This window comes from Elgaria multicarinata, chromosome 12 (genome assembly GCF_023053635.1).
Source record: "Elgaria multicarinata webbii isolate HBS135686 ecotype San Diego chromosome 12, rElgMul1.1.pri, whole genome shotgun sequence".
NCBI classification, from domain to species: domain Eukaryota; kingdom Metazoa; phylum Chordata; class Lepidosauria; order Squamata; family Anguidae; genus Elgaria; species Elgaria multicarinata.
The window spans coordinates 7,207,397-7,228,714 of record NC_086182.1 but is presented as its reverse complement, the minus strand read 5'-3'; the positions used below and the strand labels follow the sequence as shown (position 1 = coordinate 7,228,714).

At 48.1% G+C, this 21,318-nt stretch overlaps 1 protein-coding gene across 1 annotated transcript in view; it reads right to left on the bottom strand.

Annotated features, from left to right (window-relative positions):
* Positions 1 to 372: 372 nt before the first annotated feature.
* The window catches only part of LOC134407390 (N-acetylglucosamine-6-sulfatase-like), a 36,890-nt gene continuing 15,944 nt past the window's right edge, over positions 373 to 21,318 (bottom strand). Inside the window, exons 7-13 of the mRNA XM_063139136.1 lie at positions 14,930 to 15,012; positions 13,089 to 13,207; positions 10,675 to 10,778; positions 10,017 to 10,118; positions 8,757 to 8,867; positions 4,189 to 4,296; positions 373 to 1,420 (exon numbers count right to left, since the gene is read on the bottom strand). Coding sequence (XP_062995206.1) covers positions 1,277 to 1,420; positions 4,189 to 4,296; positions 8,757 to 8,867; positions 10,017 to 10,118; positions 10,675 to 10,778; positions 13,089 to 13,207; positions 14,930 to 15,012 — 771 coding nt within the window. The 3' untranslated portion in view covers positions 373 to 1,276. The remainder of the gene's footprint in view (positions 1,421 to 4,188; positions 4,297 to 8,756; positions 8,868 to 10,016; positions 10,119 to 10,674; positions 10,779 to 13,088; positions 13,208 to 14,929; positions 15,013 to 21,318) is intronic.

Sequence of the window (21,318 nt, the reverse complement as noted above, 5' to 3'; positions counted from 1 at the left end):
CTTAGTGGTGCATGCTGGTTGTTGCTCACCTATGTATACCCATCTTCATCCCCCACACACACTTTGCTTCCAGGCCCTTTAGGCCTGAATCTCCTTTCCTTAATGTCAGATATGTTGGTTGCTAACCATGCAAATAGGTCTGAGATGAAGGTAGAGATTGGTGTAATAGCTGCTGAGGATACAAAGCCGTTCATAGCTCCCCAAGAGGATGGGGCTTGGGCCCAGATGAAATGTTGTAGGTGCCCCAAATGCTGCTTGTTACCTTATCTTCTTTTCAGAATTCAAGCAATATTTGGAACCGGGGTTGCAGATTTTCTAAACCAGCGCGGTAAGAGAGATGTAACATTTCTTGTAGTTAAGTAGAGCAAGAGCTTGTTTCCTAATAAATGAGTCTTTTATTCCATTTCTTTTCACAGCACAACAGTAAACAAGTACAGTTGAGACAACACAGCAGCTACCAGAGCCACTTTGGACTAGGGGAGAGGATCTGAATAAAAATCCCTAAGAGGACAGGCATTAAAGACACAAAAATCACGGATCCTCCCGGGCTCAGCCAGGGGAAAGAGAAGGAGGAGAAGTAATCCCATTCTGATTAGTGACTAGATGGGGAAATGAATCCCACCCCCTTCCCAGGGCAGGAGAAAAGAAGAGAGCCAATCCATTGCCACGTAGCCCAGGACAACCTCTTTCACCAAGGGTGGGTAGACTTCAGGCTTGCAGGAGCTACTTTTATTTTCATTTTCTTTTTACTGCAACCCTGAGATCCACCAACCCGTGCCTGGTGCAAAAGAAGCACATTTAGAATCAAAGGGTTCCACTGGGAGTCAAAAACCCTCACTCCAACCTTCCAGGGGTCTACCGGTGGGTGACAACTGCCCAGCCCTGCCCTTAGAGCAGGGGGGGTCAGCAACTAGGGTCCTCCGGACCAGTTCTGCCCCCAACCCCACCCTGAGTGGCAAAATTTGAGTTGCAAAAAAAAGAAGGCGAGAGCTTGATGCCCATTCATTCCGATGGCGGTCGTGCACTGAGCCTCGACTTCCCGTTCATACCTTCCCGCCATTCCTCCAGCCAAGTCAGTTACTGACCAGGGCCTTAAAGCCAAGGGATTGAGAATGGGAAAGCAGAACAATGTTGGCTTAAAAGTGGAGAAAGGAGGACGTGACCCCACGAGAGAGAGAGAAAGAGAGAGGGAGGGAGGGAGGGAGGGAAGAAGAGACCCACGGGGACTTTCTGGGCTTCTTGGCACAAGCCAGAGCAAGAGCAGCATCAGGGGGCGTTAGGAGCGGCAGCTGACCCCAGAGCATGCCTGTAACTTGATTAGCCTCTGATTCATCTGCTCCAGCACCGAAGGGTCCACCATCTTGAACACATTGAGGAGTTGGTGTGGGTCTGAAGTCAGATTATAGACCTCAACAAAATTCTGCAAGGGAAAAGAGAAATTGGTGGTGGGTAAGGAGGTGGAGTCCTCCCAGAGGCAGGGAGAAGAGTCACAAAATCCTCAACTATGTCAAGGTGGGAAACAGGGCAGTTCCACCAGCCCTGCTGGAAGACTACCTGCTCTTCTCCTCATCCCTCCCCATCCCTTTTTCCTTTCGAGTCATGTCTTTTTAAATGTTGTACATCTGTGGGCAGGGAACTGCCTTGTTTTTATGGAGTGTGTGTCAGCTACTCCGGAAGCCCTTTTAGCAAAGGAGCAAGACAAAAAGGATAAAATGACAGATAAAAAACAGCAACAGACAGGTAAAAAGATAGATGCAGCAAAAATAATTTATCTCTAGGGATGGAGCTCAAGAAGGAGGGGGCGGTCCAGGCCAGGTATGGAAAAAGCCTAGAGCCAGGGCTCCGTGCTAAGGCTCCCAGAGGTCAGTGCTGATTTCAGCAACGGAAAGGAGTGTTTTGAGGAGCTCCCGATTCCTGCAGCTGAAACGTGAGAGGCTCTTTGGTACCCAAACGCCCTTCACCTCACCACACCCAGCCTGGAAGTACCGGGCTGCAACATCTGCCTCCAGCAGGAGAAATTTGCACAGATGAAAACCAAGCCCAGTTCATAGCCACGGGACAAGGATGTTTTATGGAAACTATTGGGTACGTGTGGCTAAACACTGCCTCCTTAGCAGTGGCTTTCATGAAGGGCTCATAAGAAGAGCCTTGCAGGATCAGACCAAGGGTCCATCCAAGCCAGTACTCTGGTCACACAGTGGCCAACCAGCTGTCGACCAGGGACCCACAAGCAGGACACGGGTGCAACAGCACCCTCCCACCCACGTTCCCGAGCAACTGGTGTATACAGGTTTACTGCCTCTGATCCTGGGGGCTGCACTTAGCCATCAGGACTCGTAGCCATGGACAGCCTTCTCCTCCAGGAATTTATCTAACCCCCCTTTTTAAAGCCATCCAGATGGGTGGCCCTCACTACGTCTTGGGGTAGTGAATTCCATAGTTTAACTCTGCGATGTGCGAAGAAATACTTCCTTTTTTCTGTCCTGAACCTTCCGCCAACCAGCTTCATGGGATGACCCCAGTTCTAGTATTTTGGGAGAGCGAGAAAAATGTCTCCCTGTCCACTTTCTCCATACCTTGCATGATTTTGTACACGTCTATCGTGTGTCCCTTTAGCCTCCTTTTTCCAAGCTGAGGAATCCCACCTGTTGAAACCTTTCCTCATAGGGGAGATGCTCCTGCTCCTTGATCATTTTAGTGGCCCTTTCCTGCACTTTCCCCAGCGAACCTCAGAAGCTTCCCAAAGTTCCCCAGGGAGAGGAGCAGTAATGGAAAACGTGCTCAGTGCCCAAGAGGGGAGCAGCACGGTCTTCCCCCAAACCCTTTCCAGGCATCGGGCAGAAGAGTGCTCAGCTCCCCAACGAGTTATGGCTGCAAGAAAGCTCCCCAGTGCGATGGGGCTGCAAGGAAGGCCAATGCTGTTTTGGGCTGCATTAATAGAAGTATCGCTTCCAAATCACGTGAGGTCCTGGTTCCTCTCTATTTGGCCCTCATCTGGAGTATTGCGTCCAGTTCTGGGCTCCACAATTCAAGAAGGACGCAGACAAGCTGGAGCGTGTTCAGAGGAGGGCAACCAGGATGATCAGGGGTCTGGAAACAAAGCCCTATGAAGAGAGACTGAAAGAACTGGGCATGTTTAGCCTGGAGAAGAGAAGGCTGAGGGGAGACAGGATAGCGCTCTTCAAATACTTAAAAGGTTGTCACACAGAGGAGGGCCAGGATCTCTTCTCGATCCTCCCAGAGTGCAGGACACGGAATAACGGGCTCAAGTTAAAGGAAGCCAGATTCCGGCTGGACATCAGGAAAAACTCCCTGACTGTTAGAGCAGTGCGACAATGGAATCAGTTACCTGGGGAGGTTGTGGGCTCTCCCACACTAGAGGCCTTCAAGAGGCAGCTGGACAACCATCTGTCAGGGATGCTTTAGGGTGGATTCCTGCATTGAGCAGGGGGTTGGACTCGATGGCCTTGTAGGCCCCTTCCAACTTTGCTATTCTATGATTCTAAGATGGAGAGGCTGCAGTGACAAAACAGCCAACCAGTGGCCGTGGCCAGGGACTATTTTGTGCCCTAGGCAAGGCAAGCTACTTGCACCCCCCACAAAAAAAATTGTGAACTTCGATTCAGTTGTTCAAGAAGAGTTTCTGAACTACATTTTCCTTTTATTATGTTTTTTCTTAAAACAGTTAATTTGTATAAAACGGTGACCTTTAAAGGTCAATACTGCTCCCTAGGTGGCTGCTTAGTTGGCCTAATGGTAGCACCGGCCCTGGCCGTGGCATGTCCCAATGTTTCATTCACTCATGCGCCACAGCCACATGTCCGTCAGGCAGAGAGCTCAGCACCCACTGCTGTGAGCCCCGTCCGAATGCACGCCTGGCTTCTCCCTCAAGCTGACACAGGCCCAAAGCAGGGGGGTATCAAGCCCGGCCACTGCCCCTTGTGAATGACACGAGGAGCCTAGAATACGCCCCAGAGCCCTCTGCACAGCGCAGGGGGTGCTCAGCTAACAGAACAGGCAGGAACAGGATTCCCTCGGCGTGGGGGAAGGTTTGCGAGCAAGGATTTTCTCCAACCCGCCCTTGGAAGCGCCTTTTCCCAGCTTGTCATCAATCGGGACAAATTTTCCAACTCGACAGCAGCCCCTGCGTCGGAAGTAGGTGAGGGGGCAAAATGTGGTCAAACTTACCAGGGCATCCGCAAATTCACAGTACTGCAAGTCGATGGCGCTTAGGGTGCGCACACAGGCGTAGGTGTTATTGAAGGCATCCTCACAGACGCAGTCAGGAAAGCATTGCTGCCAAAGGCGGAGAGGGAGCGGGGAAAGAGGGAGGTTTCATATGAATCTGACGTGTACCCAAGACCTTCCCACACTCCCCCTAACAGCAAATTCGGCTAGCGAGTGGCAATAGGATTGTGGCCAAAATAGGCCCATTGAGAAATAAAAAGGGCATGATTGAGGGGAACCACAGGGTTTGCATCATATAATAATAACAACAACAACAACAACAACAACAACATTTCTGTACCGCTCAGCAGTTGAAGCTCTCAAATCCAAAATACAAACACAAACACAACATTCAAATACGGAAAGATATTTGGGGCCCTGAGGGGGACCCCCCCTAAAAAAAACCCAACCTGATAAGGACTGAGCATGCTCAGTGGCCATGGAATGCTCAGTGTCAGGGTGAGGGAGAGGATGGAATGGAATATGCTAGAAGAAGACATGGCTGTAACCCTGAACAGGATGATTCCACGCTGCAACATTTTGTTGCAGGTCCCCATTGGTTTTCATAAGATAGAAACTTCAACTCTCCCAACCAAATCCTTTGACAATGGGTCTGGTTAAGAAATAGAAAAGCGGGTGGTGGATCTGCCCCTGTGCTTTCAATGCATTGTTACAGGCAGACTGGATAGTGCTAGCATGCAATTGTGAGCATGGATCCCAGGGGTGGGACATAATTGGGTCCACAAATGCGTGGAGAGCAAGGGTGCAAAATGCCCGCATGAAAGAGGCCAAGAATATCCCTCTACGCTGTGGGAGCCCGGGGCTTGGGCCGATATGAAAATGAGGGGAAGGGCTATTTGCATAAACAAATATCAGGCCCCGTGAGTCCAAGAACATAGAAATGCAATAAATAAATACAATAAATAAAAACACCTTAAGGCAGAATGACAGGAACGGAGAGGCCACATCCCTGGCATGCTGCAAACGCAACGTTTGGGTCAGCCCATGCGCAGGCAGCCTTAGTTCAAAAGTAAAGCTAGGCAGCATTTACTTATTCCATTTGTATCTCACCATTTCACACACAACCTTGCCAGGTAGGTTAGGCTAAGAGATTGTGAATAGTGCGGGGGGTCATTGTGTGGCCTTCATGGCGGAGTGGGGATCTGAACCCAGGACTCCCAGGTCCTAGTTGACACTCTAACCACTACACTGCACTGCTTTAAAAGTTCCTTGGGGGCAGGACCCTGTCCTCTTTCACTTTGTAAACCATGCATCCTGACGGCAATATATATGGTTTGTTAATTATTGCAAAAGAGCCTCGTGTGGCGCAGCGTGGTAAGCGGCAGTTTCTGCAGCCGAAACTCTCCCCATGGCCTGAGTTTGATCCCAGCGGAAGCTGGTTCTCAGGCAGCCGGCTCGGGTCGACTCAGCCTTCCATCCTTCTGAGGTGGGTAAAATGAGTCCCCAGCTAGCTGGGGGAAAGGTAGTTGTGACTGGGGAAGGCAATGGCAAACCACCCCGCTACAAAGTCTGCCAAGAAAACGTCGGCGAAAGCAGGCGTCCCTCTAGGAGTTAGTAATGACTCAAGTGCTTTGCACGAGAGGTTCCTTTCCTTTTCCTAATTATCGCAGCAGAGATGCTACCTGGTCTAAGAAATGGAAAACTACTGGATAGTAAGGGACGGGCAACTTGTAGCCCAACATGTCTGGAGGGGCCCCCTCCCCTAGCCATTACAGCCAAAGCTGAGGGCTCATGGAAGTTATAGGTGAAAACATCTGGTGGGCTTGCTTTATACTGAGTTGACCCATAGCCCATCTAAGACCAGTACTGTAGACACAGACTGGCAGCAGCTCTCCAGGGTTTCAGGCAGGATTTTCCCCAGCCCTACCTGGGGATTGAACCTGCGACCTTCCGCACTCAAAGCAGGTGCTCTACCACTGAGCCACGGCCCCAACCCAACGACCGGACACCTTAACATCACATGGCTTCAACCAGGAGGATAATTCCCAGCGAGACCCATCTACAGAAAATGTCACGCCATGGAATATTTCACTCCCACTGTTCTATGGCTGCCAGATTGGCTACAGTGGCCTTTTTTACACCACAGAGTAGCCAGAAACAACCATCAACTGAACTTGCATTCTTGCTGGAGAGAAAAAAAACAAACTTGGGAGAACTCTAGAGGGCCAAACCGGAAACCACGTGGCCAGGATCTGAGGTGTCCCACCCCTGGCCTAAGGCAAAACGACTCTTGCTCAAAGGCCCATGAAAATTCAGAGCTGACTTTGCACACATGAATGCATGGATGTGCATGGGGGCACGGGCATTCTGCAACCCTCTTAGGAAAGGGGAGCTAGTGGCAGCTCAACAGTAAGACATACTCAGTAGTCAGCAGTTCCACAGCCTGCAAGAATCACTGCCACATAGGTCACATTTGGAGGTCTTGCGTCTTTTCAGAAACCAGGCTCTGGGGCTGAGCAGGATCTGCAGTGCGCATGTCTCTTCATTGATTTGCATAGCTCTTGGCTCCTTTTCACGATTAGCAAAACCAGAACTCAAAAAAGGGCAGGTTTGAGCCTTTAAAGCCCTACATGGCTTGGGGCCAGGTCACTTGAAGGATCGCCTCCTCCCATATGTACCTACCCAGACACAGGAGTCCTCACCAGAAGCCAGGTGAAATTTGGCAGGTGGCAACAGCACTCCAGTTGTGCAATGCCCTTCCCAGAGAGGCTCGCTCTACACCTACACCTACCCTGCAATATTTTTGGCACAAGTCCGCCATACCTGATGGAGTGCATCTCCTGGCATGAACCTCAGCATCTAAGGCCCTCCTCCACACGTGCCTCCTCCAAGGGAGGCTCGGAAGCTGGCAGCAAGGTAGAGGGCCTTCTCAGTGGGGGCCTCCTAATTGTGGAATGATCTCCTTGATGAGGCCCGCTTGGTGTCAACACTGGCCTAATCTACACCAAGCAGGATATTGCACTATGAAAGCAGTATGGAAGCAGTATATGAAAGGCAGGAGCCACACCAAGCAGGATATAGCACTATGAAAGCGGTATATGGGATGTGTCAATGGGCCTCAACAGTTGTCCGTGCACTTCAATACCGGTATAAAGCAGTAGTGTGGCTCCTGCCTTTTATATACCGCGTTCATAGTGGAATATCCTGCTTGGTGTAGATTAGGCCATAGTTTGAGATAGCAGGTTAAGACCCTTCTCTTATCTCACGTTTGGCAGCATATGATGAGATTTTAATCAGGTCATGGAATTTTCTTATTCTTGATTCTTTAAGTTCGTGCGTGTGTGTGTGTGTGTGTGTGTGTGCTGTCAGTCTATATGTTAGTACGTAAATGGCTTTTACACTTTGTATAATGTATTTCAATAGTTTTTAATCTTTGTAAACCTCCTAGAGAGCTTTGGTTATTGGGCAGTATAGAATTATAATAAATAAATGAATGAATGAAGTCAAAACCATTTTAAAATATACACAGACCTTTTAATGGCTTGCTGGGGTTTTTACAGACTAGGTAGTTTTGGCTTTTTAAAGTTTAAAGATGCATTTAGATTTTATTGGTTCTCTCTGCTAAGTGTGTTTTATATTGCGATTGTATTTTTATTGTTTATAATGTTAAAAAAAAATTATGTATGCTGCCCAGAGAACTCTGGCAGCAAAGAAATATCATGAAGAAGAATTGAATTATGCAAAATAAGAAAGGCTTCCACACAGAGACTGGGTTGGGCCTTCATGTCAGTAAAAGCATGTGTGTTTTGTGTGTGACCATCATTTGCCTAATTCCCCATGATGCAGTGCGGGTTACTGTGCCATCCCCATGACATGGATGGCTTCATACCCACCCTACGACCCTCGGCTTCCAGCAGGGCTTGTGGGATGGGTACAAAGCTACCCCTGCCGCGCCATGTGCTGGGTTCGGATGATACAACCTGCGTTGCGGGGAATAATGCAAATGATGGTTGCACGCACAGCATGTGCTGGGGCTGGGGGAGAAGCCATCATGGCTTCTCTTCCCAATGTGATTGTCCAAACACTCCCGTAACTGATTCAACTTGACTCCAACGTTCTGTTAATTCATCTGATTTTTTAAAAACAGGCAGCAGATTTTTATATACCTTTAAAACCCACCACATTATTCATCATTTGTGTGTGCGTGTGCAGGTGGCAGTAGCACCTGAGAAGAGGCATGCTTTCTCCTGATCCATACAGGATGGGATGCCTCTTCCAAGATCATTTTTAGGTGTCTCAGCCAACAAAGTCCTCTTTTTCAGAATTACCATTTTCTTCACATGCAAACGAGTGCAGATTTGGTCAATTAAAACTCCTATGAATTAACTAAGAGCTCTTTAATGAGGGTGACAGTCCTAAAAACAAAACAGATAAATGCATTTTATTTTATTTTTATTTTTTTTTGCGGGGTGGGAGTGGGGCTTACTTTGCACAGTTTACATAGACGGCAGAATCTTGCTTCGCTTGCTGCGGAATCTGGACAGCCGTGAAAAGTGCAGAACACTTACCGACACTCCCGGTCCCAAGCCCGGACAGTGGGGATCTTTGCCAGTGCAGCCTTCCCCAGTGTACTCCACCAGGAAATCCGACCGCCAACCATTGCTGCGCGTGCTGTTCATCTGGAGCACAGGAAACGCATTTCAGGGAGCCTCCCTCGTTGGAATGCTTGTCCCACCTCTCTGCCGTGGCCTCCAAACTTGCTATCCAAAGGCTTAATCTATGGGAGAAGCTCTCAGATGGTGCTCCAGGAACCCCCACCACCCCCACCCCAGGCAGACATCCACAAAAATGGAGCTGGTAAAAGACCTAGCACTGCTCTGAGCGTTTCGTCTCCAGCAGGGCTTTCTGAATTCTAGGGTACATCAGAAGAACCATCAGGCAGTACTGGATCCAGGTTTCGGCGGTCCCCTGGGCAAGACACGCTCTGTGCCCTCAATCTGTCTACCTTCTCCCCACCATGGTCACCGGCTGCTCTTGCTCGTCGTCTTCTTTCTCATCACTGATAGCCTTTGCTTGTTCAACAAGGAGGGAACCAGGGAGCGTGTAGGCCGGGGCATCTGCTCTGCCTCCTTCTCACCACCACTACCTTTGTCTGGGCCAGAGCAAGAGGCAGGATGCCATGGTGAAGAGGAGGAGCGCGTCCAGGGGGCTCTTGTCAGTGGGCCCCTGCCAGAGTGTGGATCCTCAGCAGATGCCCGACTGCACCTACCCTGGATGCCTGCCCTAAGGGATCCTCAAGAAGAAAATCAGTTATGACAGATATATTCCCCCCAAAGGAAGCTCCCTGTGCTACTGTGCCATGCCAGCACATGGTTGGCTTGGAAATACTAAGGGCTGTTCTAGTTTTGGATGTCAACACCCAGCATTCCTGACCACTGGCCATGCTGGCAGGGGCTTCTGGGAGTTGAAATCCAAAACATCTGTAGCTCTACCTTTTGCCCATCCCTTTTCTAGAGGATGCACTCAATCCATGTAGGAGGCCCAAGATGTCAACCTAAAGCCCTCTGAGAACCAAGAGTGTGTCCTAAAACAGTCCCCAGAATGCTCTGCAGTGCATTCGGAACGGTTCTGAGCAGAAAAGGTGATGCTAAAAGAATCCCTGATGCAAGTAGTACATTGGCCAAACCATCTGGAGGGCTACAAGCTGCCCCCTCTCCTTGCCTTAAAGTTTGAACATTACTCGTCTAAGGGAGTCCTGAAAACAGCTTTTTAAATTAGATCCCACCACCACCACACACATTGTTTCAAGGTTCAGAACAGGTTATTACCAACAAGGGCAGGAAGGACTGCCCATCCATGGAGGTCTGAGATACATTGACTCCTGCAATGTCCAGGAAGGTGGGTCCCAGATCAATATTGAGGATGGGTTCCTAAGAAGAAGACAACATGATTGAGGCAGCCCACGCCATCCCGTTCAATGCAACGGCTAACCTACTGACATGAGAAAACTGGAAGTATCGTCCCCCCGCCACTCCCCTGACCCATGCACAACATCAAAGCTAGCGTTTCAGAGAGAAGGGTTCTAACACAGCCATCTCCCTGACACACTGGCCTGGTCAAAACATGGTTTGTTTAAGAATCCTGGCTTCTGCCCTGCTAACTTCTGCTCTCTGAAACAATCCAGCTTCTGGGCTGTTGTCGAGATGTGTAAACCCAGCACTCTGGGTTGTTTAGGAGTTTTAACCAGGGTTGTATCCATTTTGTTTAATCCATGCGCTGTGTGTTCTGCAAATTGTCAGTCCAACTGGCAACAGTGCAGAGATTTTGAGCAGGCCTGCTGCAACTCGAGCTCCATTTAATCGGAGGTGGCAGAGACTCGCCGTGGTGCTGTCTGGATGCAAAGCGTGCACTCAGCCACTGACTTACAAGTCCTCCAGCTGAGATGGTCAAGTAGGGAAAGACAGAAAGGCGAAGAGATGCACCTACCAGATGAGTCTGATTCGGTTTGATGCCTGGGCCTCGCACCAGCAACGGCACCCGGATGTCAAACTCATAAAGCTGCCGCTTGTCAATGGGCAGTGAAAACTGACCTGGGTGGGCAAAAAAAAAAGTTGCAGCTGTGAGTTTTCAGCTCCAAAAGGGAATGTATTTACCTACAATAGTTATCTATTGAAACGTCAGGAAAAGTGCCTTTGTCGGCTTTTTTCCTCTTCCCTCCCAATCCCTTTTCCTCTTGTGTCATTTCTTTTAAATTACAAGCAGGGCCTGTCCTATTACAGATCTTTGTAAACTGCTCGGGGAGCCTTTTTGGGTGGAGGGAGGGGTAAAAATGTTGTAAACAATTTTGTTTGCCCTGGCATTTTACCTGCTTTTATGGCTTTTGCTGGTTGTATAACTTGTTTGCTGCCTGTCTATTTTTATTGTTAACGGTGGTTAAATGTTTTGTTTTTACGGTATTGTACTTGTAATTTTGAATTGTTATGGCTCAACACTGCCACAAGTTGTCAACCTCTACTGTAACCACTGCACTACACTGGCTCTCACTGGATGGATCACTGGAAGGGGGTGATACCTGGGGCACAGATCCCTATTTGGAAAGACACGCATTCCCAGTTTTCTCTTAGGAAGACACTTCCTCCACCTTTTACTTTCCTTTGGCTCCTCATTTAGGCTCAGAGATGGAGGACCAGCTCTGCCAGCCAATCAGAGCTGTAATCACAGCGGGACATTTGAGGGCCTTGTTGGTGGTCCCCTCCCTCCCGATTGTGGAATGCTCTCCCCACTGAGGTCCACCTGGCACTAACATTGTCATCATTTTGGCACCAGGTTAAGGCTCCCAGGCATATGATAGGGCTGTTAATATCAGTTGTCTAATTGGTTGTGACATTTCATTGTTAATTGTTTTTAGCTGTTTGAAATTACTTTATATTTTTTTACATTGAAAAGATTTTTTTATCGACCCTGCTAAGCTGCCATGGCTAAGCATTTTGAGCTAAACATTATGGCTTAGTGTGTCGGGTGAACCATTCCTAACCATGGGGGCTACATAACTATGGTTTAAACATGTTCACTAACCATTTGCTGCAAAGGGGTTAGCAGCCTAACCATAGCTTAGCGTGTTGTCTGAACAGGCCCATTATGTTGTTCTCATGTTGCATTTTGGACTTTAATTTTTGTGAACCACCCAGAGAACTTTATTATTTTATTCTTGCATTTATATCTTGCCTTTTCCCTCTTGCAAGGAATCACAGAGGCTCACATGGTCCTTTATCCTCACGACAACAGCCCTGTGAGGTAGGTTATTTATTTATTTAGAATATTTATATACCGTTTATCTAGGTTGGGCTGAGAGTCTGTGACTGGCTCAAAGTCACCCAGTGAGCTTCATGGCCGCGTGGGGATTGGAACCCGGATCTCCCGACTCTCAGTTCACCACTGTAACCACTACTCCACACTGGCTCTTGGGTAGTATTGAAATAAAATCAGGAACCCTCCCTATTCCCAGAAAATTAAGAACCCCCTCTCTTCATTTCCAGCTTTCTTTTCTGTTTTTAAAGTACCTTTCTAGATCCTTTACTTACAGAAATATTTCCAAAAATGTGTACAGATTGTTCTACTTAAATTTAGAATGTAAACAATTAACTTATGTCCACCATCCAGTCAAGGGGCTTTGTACTCAGGTCAATGAGTACAAAGCCCCTGGGAGAACCAGCATACTCTTGGCAGTAAATACTTAGTTGCATTAAAACGTATTTTTTAAAAAATTAAAGTTAACGACTAGGTTAACTTTAATGTAAACCTATCAAAAATACTTGTGGATTTCAACTGGACAGTAAAGCACATGATTAAAATCTTTCCCACTAAAAATAATGGGTTTTTAAGGGTGCACATTTTTGAATATTTAGACAGAAAGAAGTCCTACAACTCCCAGCATTCTCCAGCCATCACAGCTGGTTGGGGAATGTTGGGAGTTGTAGGACTTTTTCTGTCTAAACATGCATAGGACTGCGCCCTAAAGTGCTGAGGTCGTGGCTACATCAGGGTTAAACAACCTGGTACCTTCCAGATGTTTTGGACTACACCATCCTTAAGTCTGTGCCAGCACAGCCAATGCCCAGGAATTATGGGAGTTGTAGTCCAAAACATCTGGAGGGCTTCAGGTTGCCCTTGATTTTATCATAGCCCTTGATTTTAGCTTTTTTGCCATTTCACCCTGATTTGCCATTTCACCCTTACCCATCGACCGCCAATCACCCAGAGATCTACAAACACATCCTGCCCTCCCTTCTGGCTTGATCATGCCTCACCGTTTGCCCACAGGAGACCCTGCTCAGCCCTCCCCCTGTCCCCCAACAACCCCACCCCACAAGGTCTCTGGATAGCAGCAGGCCTCGGCTCACCCGCGTGGTAACCGTGATCTGAGGTATAGAACACGTATGTGCTGTCCAGCAGGCCAAGGGTCTTCAGTTCACCCAACATCTTCTCCACCATGTCATCCACAGACAGCAAAGTCTGCCACCTGCAAGCAGAGATGGGTATTCTACATGCCTGCCCACATGGCACCCAACTTGAACAGATGAACACACCTGGGCAGACACACACACACACACGCTCAGCACTACATGTCTGCGTTGCTGTATTATTGATCCTGCAATCAAGTCCATCCCCAAACAGAAGGACTTAAGAAGAGCCCTTCTGGATCAAATCAAGGGCCCATGTCGTCTGTAGGGACCTAGGCTAGGGAATAGTCCCAAGGTCCAGTTCTAACAGTGGCCCACCAGATGCCTCCAAGAAGCTCACAAGCGTGGCATGAAAGCGACAGCCTTCCTCTGTTGTGCTTAACAATTATTTTTAGGGCACTGGAGTTGGAGACCTGGGTTCAAATCCTAGCTCTGCGCATGGAATTCACTGTGCAGCCTTTTGTAAATCATAGAATCATAGAATAGTAGAGTTGGAAGGGGCCTATAACGCCATTGAGTTCAACCCCCTGCTCAATGCAGGAATACCCCAATCACCAGCATAGTTTCGCTTAGAGCTCTTTACTGCCAGCAACTAAGCTTTAGGACTAGAGAGGCCGTTCAGCCTTTTGGGAGGCAGAAAAAACCCCTAAAAAAGCCAGGAAGCTGCCAATCGTCGGTCAGGGAAAGGGGGCGTGGTCACAGGAAGAGGGCGTGGCCATCTGGAGAACCCCAGAGGGCTGGCTTGGCACAGCAGGTGGGGCGTGTTTGCCCCACAGACCTAGCCTCTGCACTCCTGGGCTATAAAATTTATGATTTATTTATTTATTATATTTATTTGTATCCTACCTTTTCCCTTGTGCTTGGACTCAAGGTGGCTTTAGAAAATTAAAACTTATACAATTAAAACATATAGTTAAAATATAATTAAATCTGCTGTATTAGAACATTTAAAATATTTAAAAAACAAATATCGTATTTCTTCAATTGTAAGACTCCATCGATTGTAAGACGCACACTAATTTCAGTACCACCAACAGAAAAAAAGCTTTGATTCTAAGAAAAATAATCACACCCGCGATTCTAAGACGCACCCCATTTTTAGAAATGTTTATATGGGAAAAAAGTGTGTCTTAGAATCAAAGAAATACGGTAACAATTTTTTAAAAATCCAGCGTATAAACAGAAGTCCACACTATTCCCTGAAGTCCTGCCGGAACAAAAAAGTTTCTGGCTGCCTCCGGAACCATAGCAAAGAGGGAGCCAGTCTAGCTTCCGTGGGAAGGGAGTTCCAGAGCCCTGGAGCAGCCACCGAGAAGGCCCTCTCCCATGTTCCCGCTAGATATGCCTGTGATAGTGGTGGGACCGAGAGAAAGGCCTCCCCTGAAGATCTCAGGGCATGGGCAGGCTCGTAAGGGAGAATACGGTCTTTCAGATAACCTGGACCTGAGCCGTATAGGGCTTAATAGGTCATAGCTGGAAGCTAGCGGAGCTGTTGTAACTAGAGAGTTGTATGCTCCCTGTAACAATTTTTCTATATTCTGAAGGGTTGAGGCCCACTGAAGATCTCGGACCTCCCCAGCTGAGAACAGACATACCACACCAAAACACTGTTTCCACAGGCCTCTTTCTCTCTGTTCCTCCCAACTGCCTCTGCTAAAGGATGCCATCATCATTTCCCACCCCTTGGCTCTCCTTTTAAGCTGCTCCTTTTAGGAAAATGCTCCCGGCATGCCTCACCCCCGACCCCTGGCCAGGCAACATTGTTCAGAATCCCTCCTTACCGCTGTCTGTATGCACTGTCCAGGAACTCAATGGATGCGTTTGACATGGGAGTCTTTGCTTGCCTTATCAACCAATGCTTGTCCTATAAAAAGACGAGGATTACAAAGGTTAGATTTAGCAATATACGCTGAGCTTCACCAATCCCGGACCTGTGTTGTTGTTTTTTGGTTTGGCTGACAGCTTAAAGTTGTTCATGGCTTCTTTTAGATGCATGTTTTTGTGTATGCTGCATGTTTTTATGGGTTTAAATGTTGTATATTGTTTTTAATTGTTTTAATCTTACATAAACCACCCAGAGAGCTTTGGCTATGGGGCGCTAGAGAAATGTAATGAACAATACTACTACTAGATTCACGGCTCCAGGTGGAACATTGGCAGGAACTGGGGGGGGGGGCACAGTTTCCATGGACATCCTGCCCCCTCCCCATTTCCCCCCACCCTTCCTGTGGTCTATACCAGGGTCTCCAACATGTTGCCCAAAATTTTTTCATTAAAAAAAATCCTCTTTTTTAAATATACATACATACATTTGTATGAAATGCACAACTTTCTATTATTATTATTATTATTATTATTATTATTATTATTATTATTATTATTTGTATACTGTCCCATAGCCAAAGCTCTCTGGGCGGTTTACATCGGATAAAAACACTTAAAAACAATATACAAAAAATTTAAACCACAAAAACATACAAAAACAAACCCAGCTATTATATGTGGGTTTCAACAAAAATGGACCAAATATTCAAATAAGTCTCCGTTTGAACGTGGTGTCGATAGGCCACCTGTTCAAATACTGAAAGCGTTGTAAGGACCCCAATCCATTGCATTACAGGAGGTGAGTGTATGTTCTTCCAATGCTGTAATATCGATCTTTGAGCTGTCGAAAGGGTGCAGAGAATCCATTGATGCTCTTTTTGTTAATTTCCATGTAACAGGTAACTTGAAACCGCACGTACATCAGTGAATATTAAAGACTGTTCCAGTATAGCATTTATCTGTGTGATAGCCTCTTCCCCAAAGGAAGCAAATGCAGGTTGCTTACCTGTAACCGTAGTTCTTCTAGTGGTCATCTGTGCATCACACACTATGGGCTTTTACGCCTGCGCAGGATCAGTGTCGGGAACTTCAATAGCGGAGTATGACTTTTGGCGGGATCCCCGCCCACCATCCTACTGCGCATGTCCAGGGGTCCCGCCATGCTCCTCAGTTCCTTGAGACCGCAGTCAATAGAACCAAGGATAGCTATACATATATGTATATATACACACCAGCATAATAATGTGTATGTGTATATATATATATATATATATATATATATATATATATATATATGCGCATACAGTAATATGCGGTTAGACAGACATGCATGTCCATGCATATGTTCAAGCAGGATGAACAAATACATGTGTGTGTGACAGGTGTCACATTATAATGCAGCATACCTCAAGCCTGAACGAGACAAGAGGGGATGGTGGGTGGGTTGTGTGAATGCACAGATGACCACTAGAAGAACTACGGTTACAGGTAAGCAACCTGCATTTCTTCTGCGTGATCTCTGTGCATCACACACTATGGGCAAATAGCAAGCTGACTTACCAGAGGAGGGTAGTCTCGTTGGTCGTGTTGATGTCACAGGAGTGAAGGTAAGACAGCTCTACCGAAACTGGAATCAGCTCTGGCTCTGACATCTAGTCGGTAGTGTCTGATGAAAGTAGAGGGCTTTGACCAAGTGGCTGCTCTACAAAGTTCTTGAACTGGGACTCCTCTGGAAAAAGCCATAGAGGTGGCAATGCCTCTGGTAGAGTGCACTGTCAGAGGATTAGGTACAGGTAGATTTTAAAGTTGGTAGGCAAGACGGATTGTCTGGGTGATCCATACTGCAAGCCTTTGTGATGATACAGGTGAGCCTTGGTTTGGCTTACCATACGCAACAAATAGGCATGGGGTAGTTCTGAATGGCTCGGTTCGAGATTTGTAAAATGCAAGGGCTCGGCAGACATCGAGACAATGCGAAGTTGTTTCCAGTGGGGAAGAAGGCTGTTTGAAGAAAGTAGGGAGAATGATATCCTGATTGAGATGGAAAGATGTCACAACCTTAGGAAGGAACTGTAGATCTGGTCGAAGCGTGACCTTGTCAGGGTGGAAAGACAGATATGGTGGGTCGACCCAAAGGGCTGTGAGTTCAGAAGCTCAACGGGCGGATGTGATAGCCACGAGGAAAGCTACTTTCATCGATAGGAGGCGCATGCTGATAGATGCTAAAGGTTCGAAAGGTTCTGTCGTTAAAGCTTTTAGGACAACCGACAGGCTCCATTGTGGAGTGATGTGTCTTATTGGAGGAAATAAATTTTTAGCACCTTTCAGGAATTGTTTGATGAGAGGGTGAGTGAAAACAGAATGCCCTTGGATTGGAGGATGCACAGCGGATAGGGCTGCTAGGTGTACTCAGAGCGAAGAATTTTTAAGACCTGAATCCACAAGATGTTTAAGAAAGAGGACATCCTTGATGGAGCAGTTCTGGGGGTCAAATTTGTGTTGTCTTGCAAAGGATCTGAATCGGCGACGTTTGGCTCGATAGGCTTTACGGGTCGATGTTTCCTTGCTGAACGTAATATGTGTTGTATTTGGGGGGGGATGTCTGATGATGATTGTTGATTTTCCATGCAGTTAGTCGAAGTGTTTGGAGATCTGGGTGGTGAATGTGTCCGTTGTTCATTGTGATGAGGTTCGGTATCGTGGGCAGGCGGATGTAGGTCCGGTTTGACACGGAGAGAAGGGGAGCGAACCAGGACTGGCCACCAGGGGGCTATGAGAATTGCAGTCATTGGCTCCATCCGCAGCCTGGCAATGACTGTGTTGAGGAGTGGGAAGGGTGGGAATATGTAAGCAAAGGTGTGTGCCCATTGAATCTGAAAGGCATCTCCGACAGAGGATTTTCCGTGCCCAGCTCTGGAGCAGAAGAGTCGGCAGACAGTGTTGGTCTGAGAGGCGAAGAGATCTATGGATGGAGTTCCCCATCGGAGAAACAGTTGGAGGATGGCCTGGGAGAGTTTCCATTCGTGGGTCGGGGAGAAGGTGCGACTGAGGGTGTCCGCAACCTGATTGAACTTCCCCGCAATGTGGATGGCCATTATCGAAATGTTCTTGGGAATTGCCCAATTGAAGATGTTGAGGGTTATATTGAGGAGTGTAGTGCAGCGTGTCCCTCCTTGTTTGTTGAGGTACCACACGACTGAGGTGTTGTCGGATAGGATCAGGACGTGCTTGTGTTGGATGTTCGGCTCGAAAGCGATGATCGCTTTGTATACCGCTAAGAGTTCGAGGGCATTGATGGGTAGTTTGCGCTCGTTGGTGGACCATCGGCCTTGGGTGTTGAAGTGATTGGTGTGGGCGCCCCAACCGAGGTTGGACGCATCGGTCGTAATTGTGATGGCTGGTTGAGGTTGTCGAAAGGGCATGCCTTGACGGAGATTGTGTGCTTGAGTCCACCACAGCAGGGAGGAATGAATGTCTGGTGGAATGATGAGGTGAGTACGACGTGGATCGGTTGTGCCGTTGTAGGAGCGTATGAGGTATGCTTGGAGAGGGCGCATTCGTAGGCGCGCCCACTGTACGACATATACAGTGGATGCCATGAGGCCGAGGAGGCGTTGGACTGCCCAGACCGTTGGAGAAGGTCGACGGCGAATTGCGTGCGTTTGAGCGATGAGGGTGAGTAGTCGTTTTTGAGGTAGATATGCTGTGGAGGTTACTGAGTCTATGTCGACTCCGATAAAAGAGATGCGTTGGGAGGGAAGCAGGTTTGACTTTTCGTTGTTGACACAGAGGCCTAGAGAGGCAAGAAGGTCGAGGGTGTACGTGGTGTCTCGGAGGGCTGTTGAGGAGGATGGAGCCGTCAAAAGCCAGTCGGCGAGATAAGGAAAGATTGTAATCCCTTGGGTGCGAAGTTGTGCACACACCGGTGCCATACACTTTGTGAATACCCTTGGGGCAGAGGACAGTCCGAAGGGAAGAACTGTAAACTGAAAGACGTCAGTTCCGATGGCGAAACGGAGGAGTTTGTGATGGGACGGGTGGATTGCAATGTGGAAATACGCGTCCCTTAAATCAATGGAGGTGAACCAGTGGTTTTCCCAGAGAAGGGGAAGGATGTAACCCAATGTGGTCATTCTGAATTTTCTTGGTTGAATGTATGTGTTGAGATTTCTGAGGTCTAAAATAGGGCGTAGTCCGCCATCGGCTTTCGGTACAGTAAAGTATCGGGAAAAGAATCCTCGGGTGATATTGGTGGAGACTTTTCGGATGGCTCCTTTGCTGAGGAGGAGACGCGATTCGTCTATGAGAGGTTGCGATGGGGAAGTAATTTTTACGGTACCGAGAGGTGGAGTGTCTTGAAGTTCGAGGCGGTAACCTGTTAGGATTATGGTGAGAACCCAGGTGTCGTTTGTGATGTTGGACCAGGCGTGGTAGAATGGTTTTAGTATGGAGCCGAAGACTGGTACTAGTGGAAGAGAGTGGTTGTCAAAGACGACATTTGGGAAAAGCATCCGCTTTGGAACGGGGCTGACGGAATCGTGGAGAAGGTATTTGTCGCTTGGGTTGATTGAATTGTTGCTGGTAACGATTGAATTTGTCATGATGTTGCTGTTGCTGTTGGTACCTTGATGAAAAGGAGGTTTGTGGGCGATGCCATTTTCTTTTATAAGATGGAAGGAAAAAGGGTTGGGAAATTCCCATTTTCCGTGCCGTGAGGCGAGCTTTTTGAATGGTATCCATCGCTTCGTCGGTGGTGGAACTGAATAGACCATCACCATCGAACGGAAGGTCCTCGATTCTTGAGCGGGTTTCAGAGGTCAAACTGGCAGCACGAAGCCAAGCATGGCGACGGAACCAATCATAGACTTAGAGGCGCAGTCAGTCAAATGACGAGAAGCGTTGAGTTGGAGACGGGAAATTTTAGCTGCCTCGGCGTGGAAAAGCTGGGCGAGTTCTCTTTGGTCACCCTGAAGGTGTGATGTCAGAGAAGCCATTTTGTCCCAGAGAAATATCTGGTAGCGCGCCATAAGGGCGGTATAGTTGGCTATCTTAATAGTAAGAGCCGCAGAGGAATATAACCATCTGCCTATTATGTCGAGTCGACGAGATTCCTTATCGGAAGGCGTAGTGTGGGTCTTAGTGGAGCGACCCTGTGAGGACTCAACAATCACGGAGTTAGGTTTAGGGTGGCTAAAAAGGAAAGAGGCTTCCTTCTCCTGCACCCTATAGAGACTCTCAAGTCGCCTAGACGTGGTACCGAGAGTGGTTGGTGTCTTCCAGGACTGTCGAGCAATATGCAGAAGTCTCGGGAAGAGCGGTATTGACACCGGAGGTATACTATCCGGATAAGCGGAGTCAAAAATAGGATCAGAAATGTCTTTGGATTTCTGAGCATCTATGCCGAGGGATTGGGCCATGCGAAGGATTTGTTCCGTAAAATGGTCGGTATCATCGGAAGGAGACGCGTGTTCAGTTGTGTCGACGGCGTCAGTTGGTGATGGTACCGATACGACCGAAGATGAATCCGATTGATAGTCATTGTCGGAAGGAGAGGGCGATCTACATTGATCATGGCATCGTTGTTGTATTTGTAGGGAACGTTGTAGCAATGCAAACCTAGGGGGTACTGGTGGAGGTGGTGGAGATCGCGTGCGCGGAACTGGTCGTTCGCGGTATGGAGAACGGTGGTATGCCGCGGTGAACTCTTGGTCCCGACGGCGGTCAGGTTCTTGATCTCGACGACGATACGAGTCGCGAGGTCCTAGCATGGACCAATTGGAATCGGAGTCCCAGTCACGGAGTGGAGATCGTGATCTGTAAGGAGGAGGGTGAGTAGCCGCTTGAGTAGAAACTTGTTGCTCGGAAGGTTGTTGGGATGGAATTGGTTGTGCCAATGGAATGGCTCTAGATGATAACGGGGAGTCCCGGAGTTCACCCTCTGACATAGATGCCGTAGGCAACGGTACTGAGGGGAGCGGCGGTGATGTCGGTGGCGGCGGAACCGACGGTATCGGTTGCGACTGCGGAGTTGGAGGGCGAGACGGACGTGGCTCCTTTTCTCGGCGAGGTTTTTTCTTTTGCTTTCCGTTGTCCGCCTTATGATCCCTTGCCCTTTTTGAGAGCTTTTTAGCTGCTACAAGGGTATGGGATTTCTTGCCTGTAGGTGCCCGTTGTTCCATGATAGGAGATAGGGGCTGGGCAGTCCATGTCGAGGCCTGCGGAATTGGTTCGTGAACCGATTCAAGGGCCTTTTTCCAAAGTAGAGCTTTCAGTCGATCAGCTCTATTACGCCGAGACTGTTTGGATAGCTTCATGCAGCACGAACAGGCTTCAACGACGTGCGACT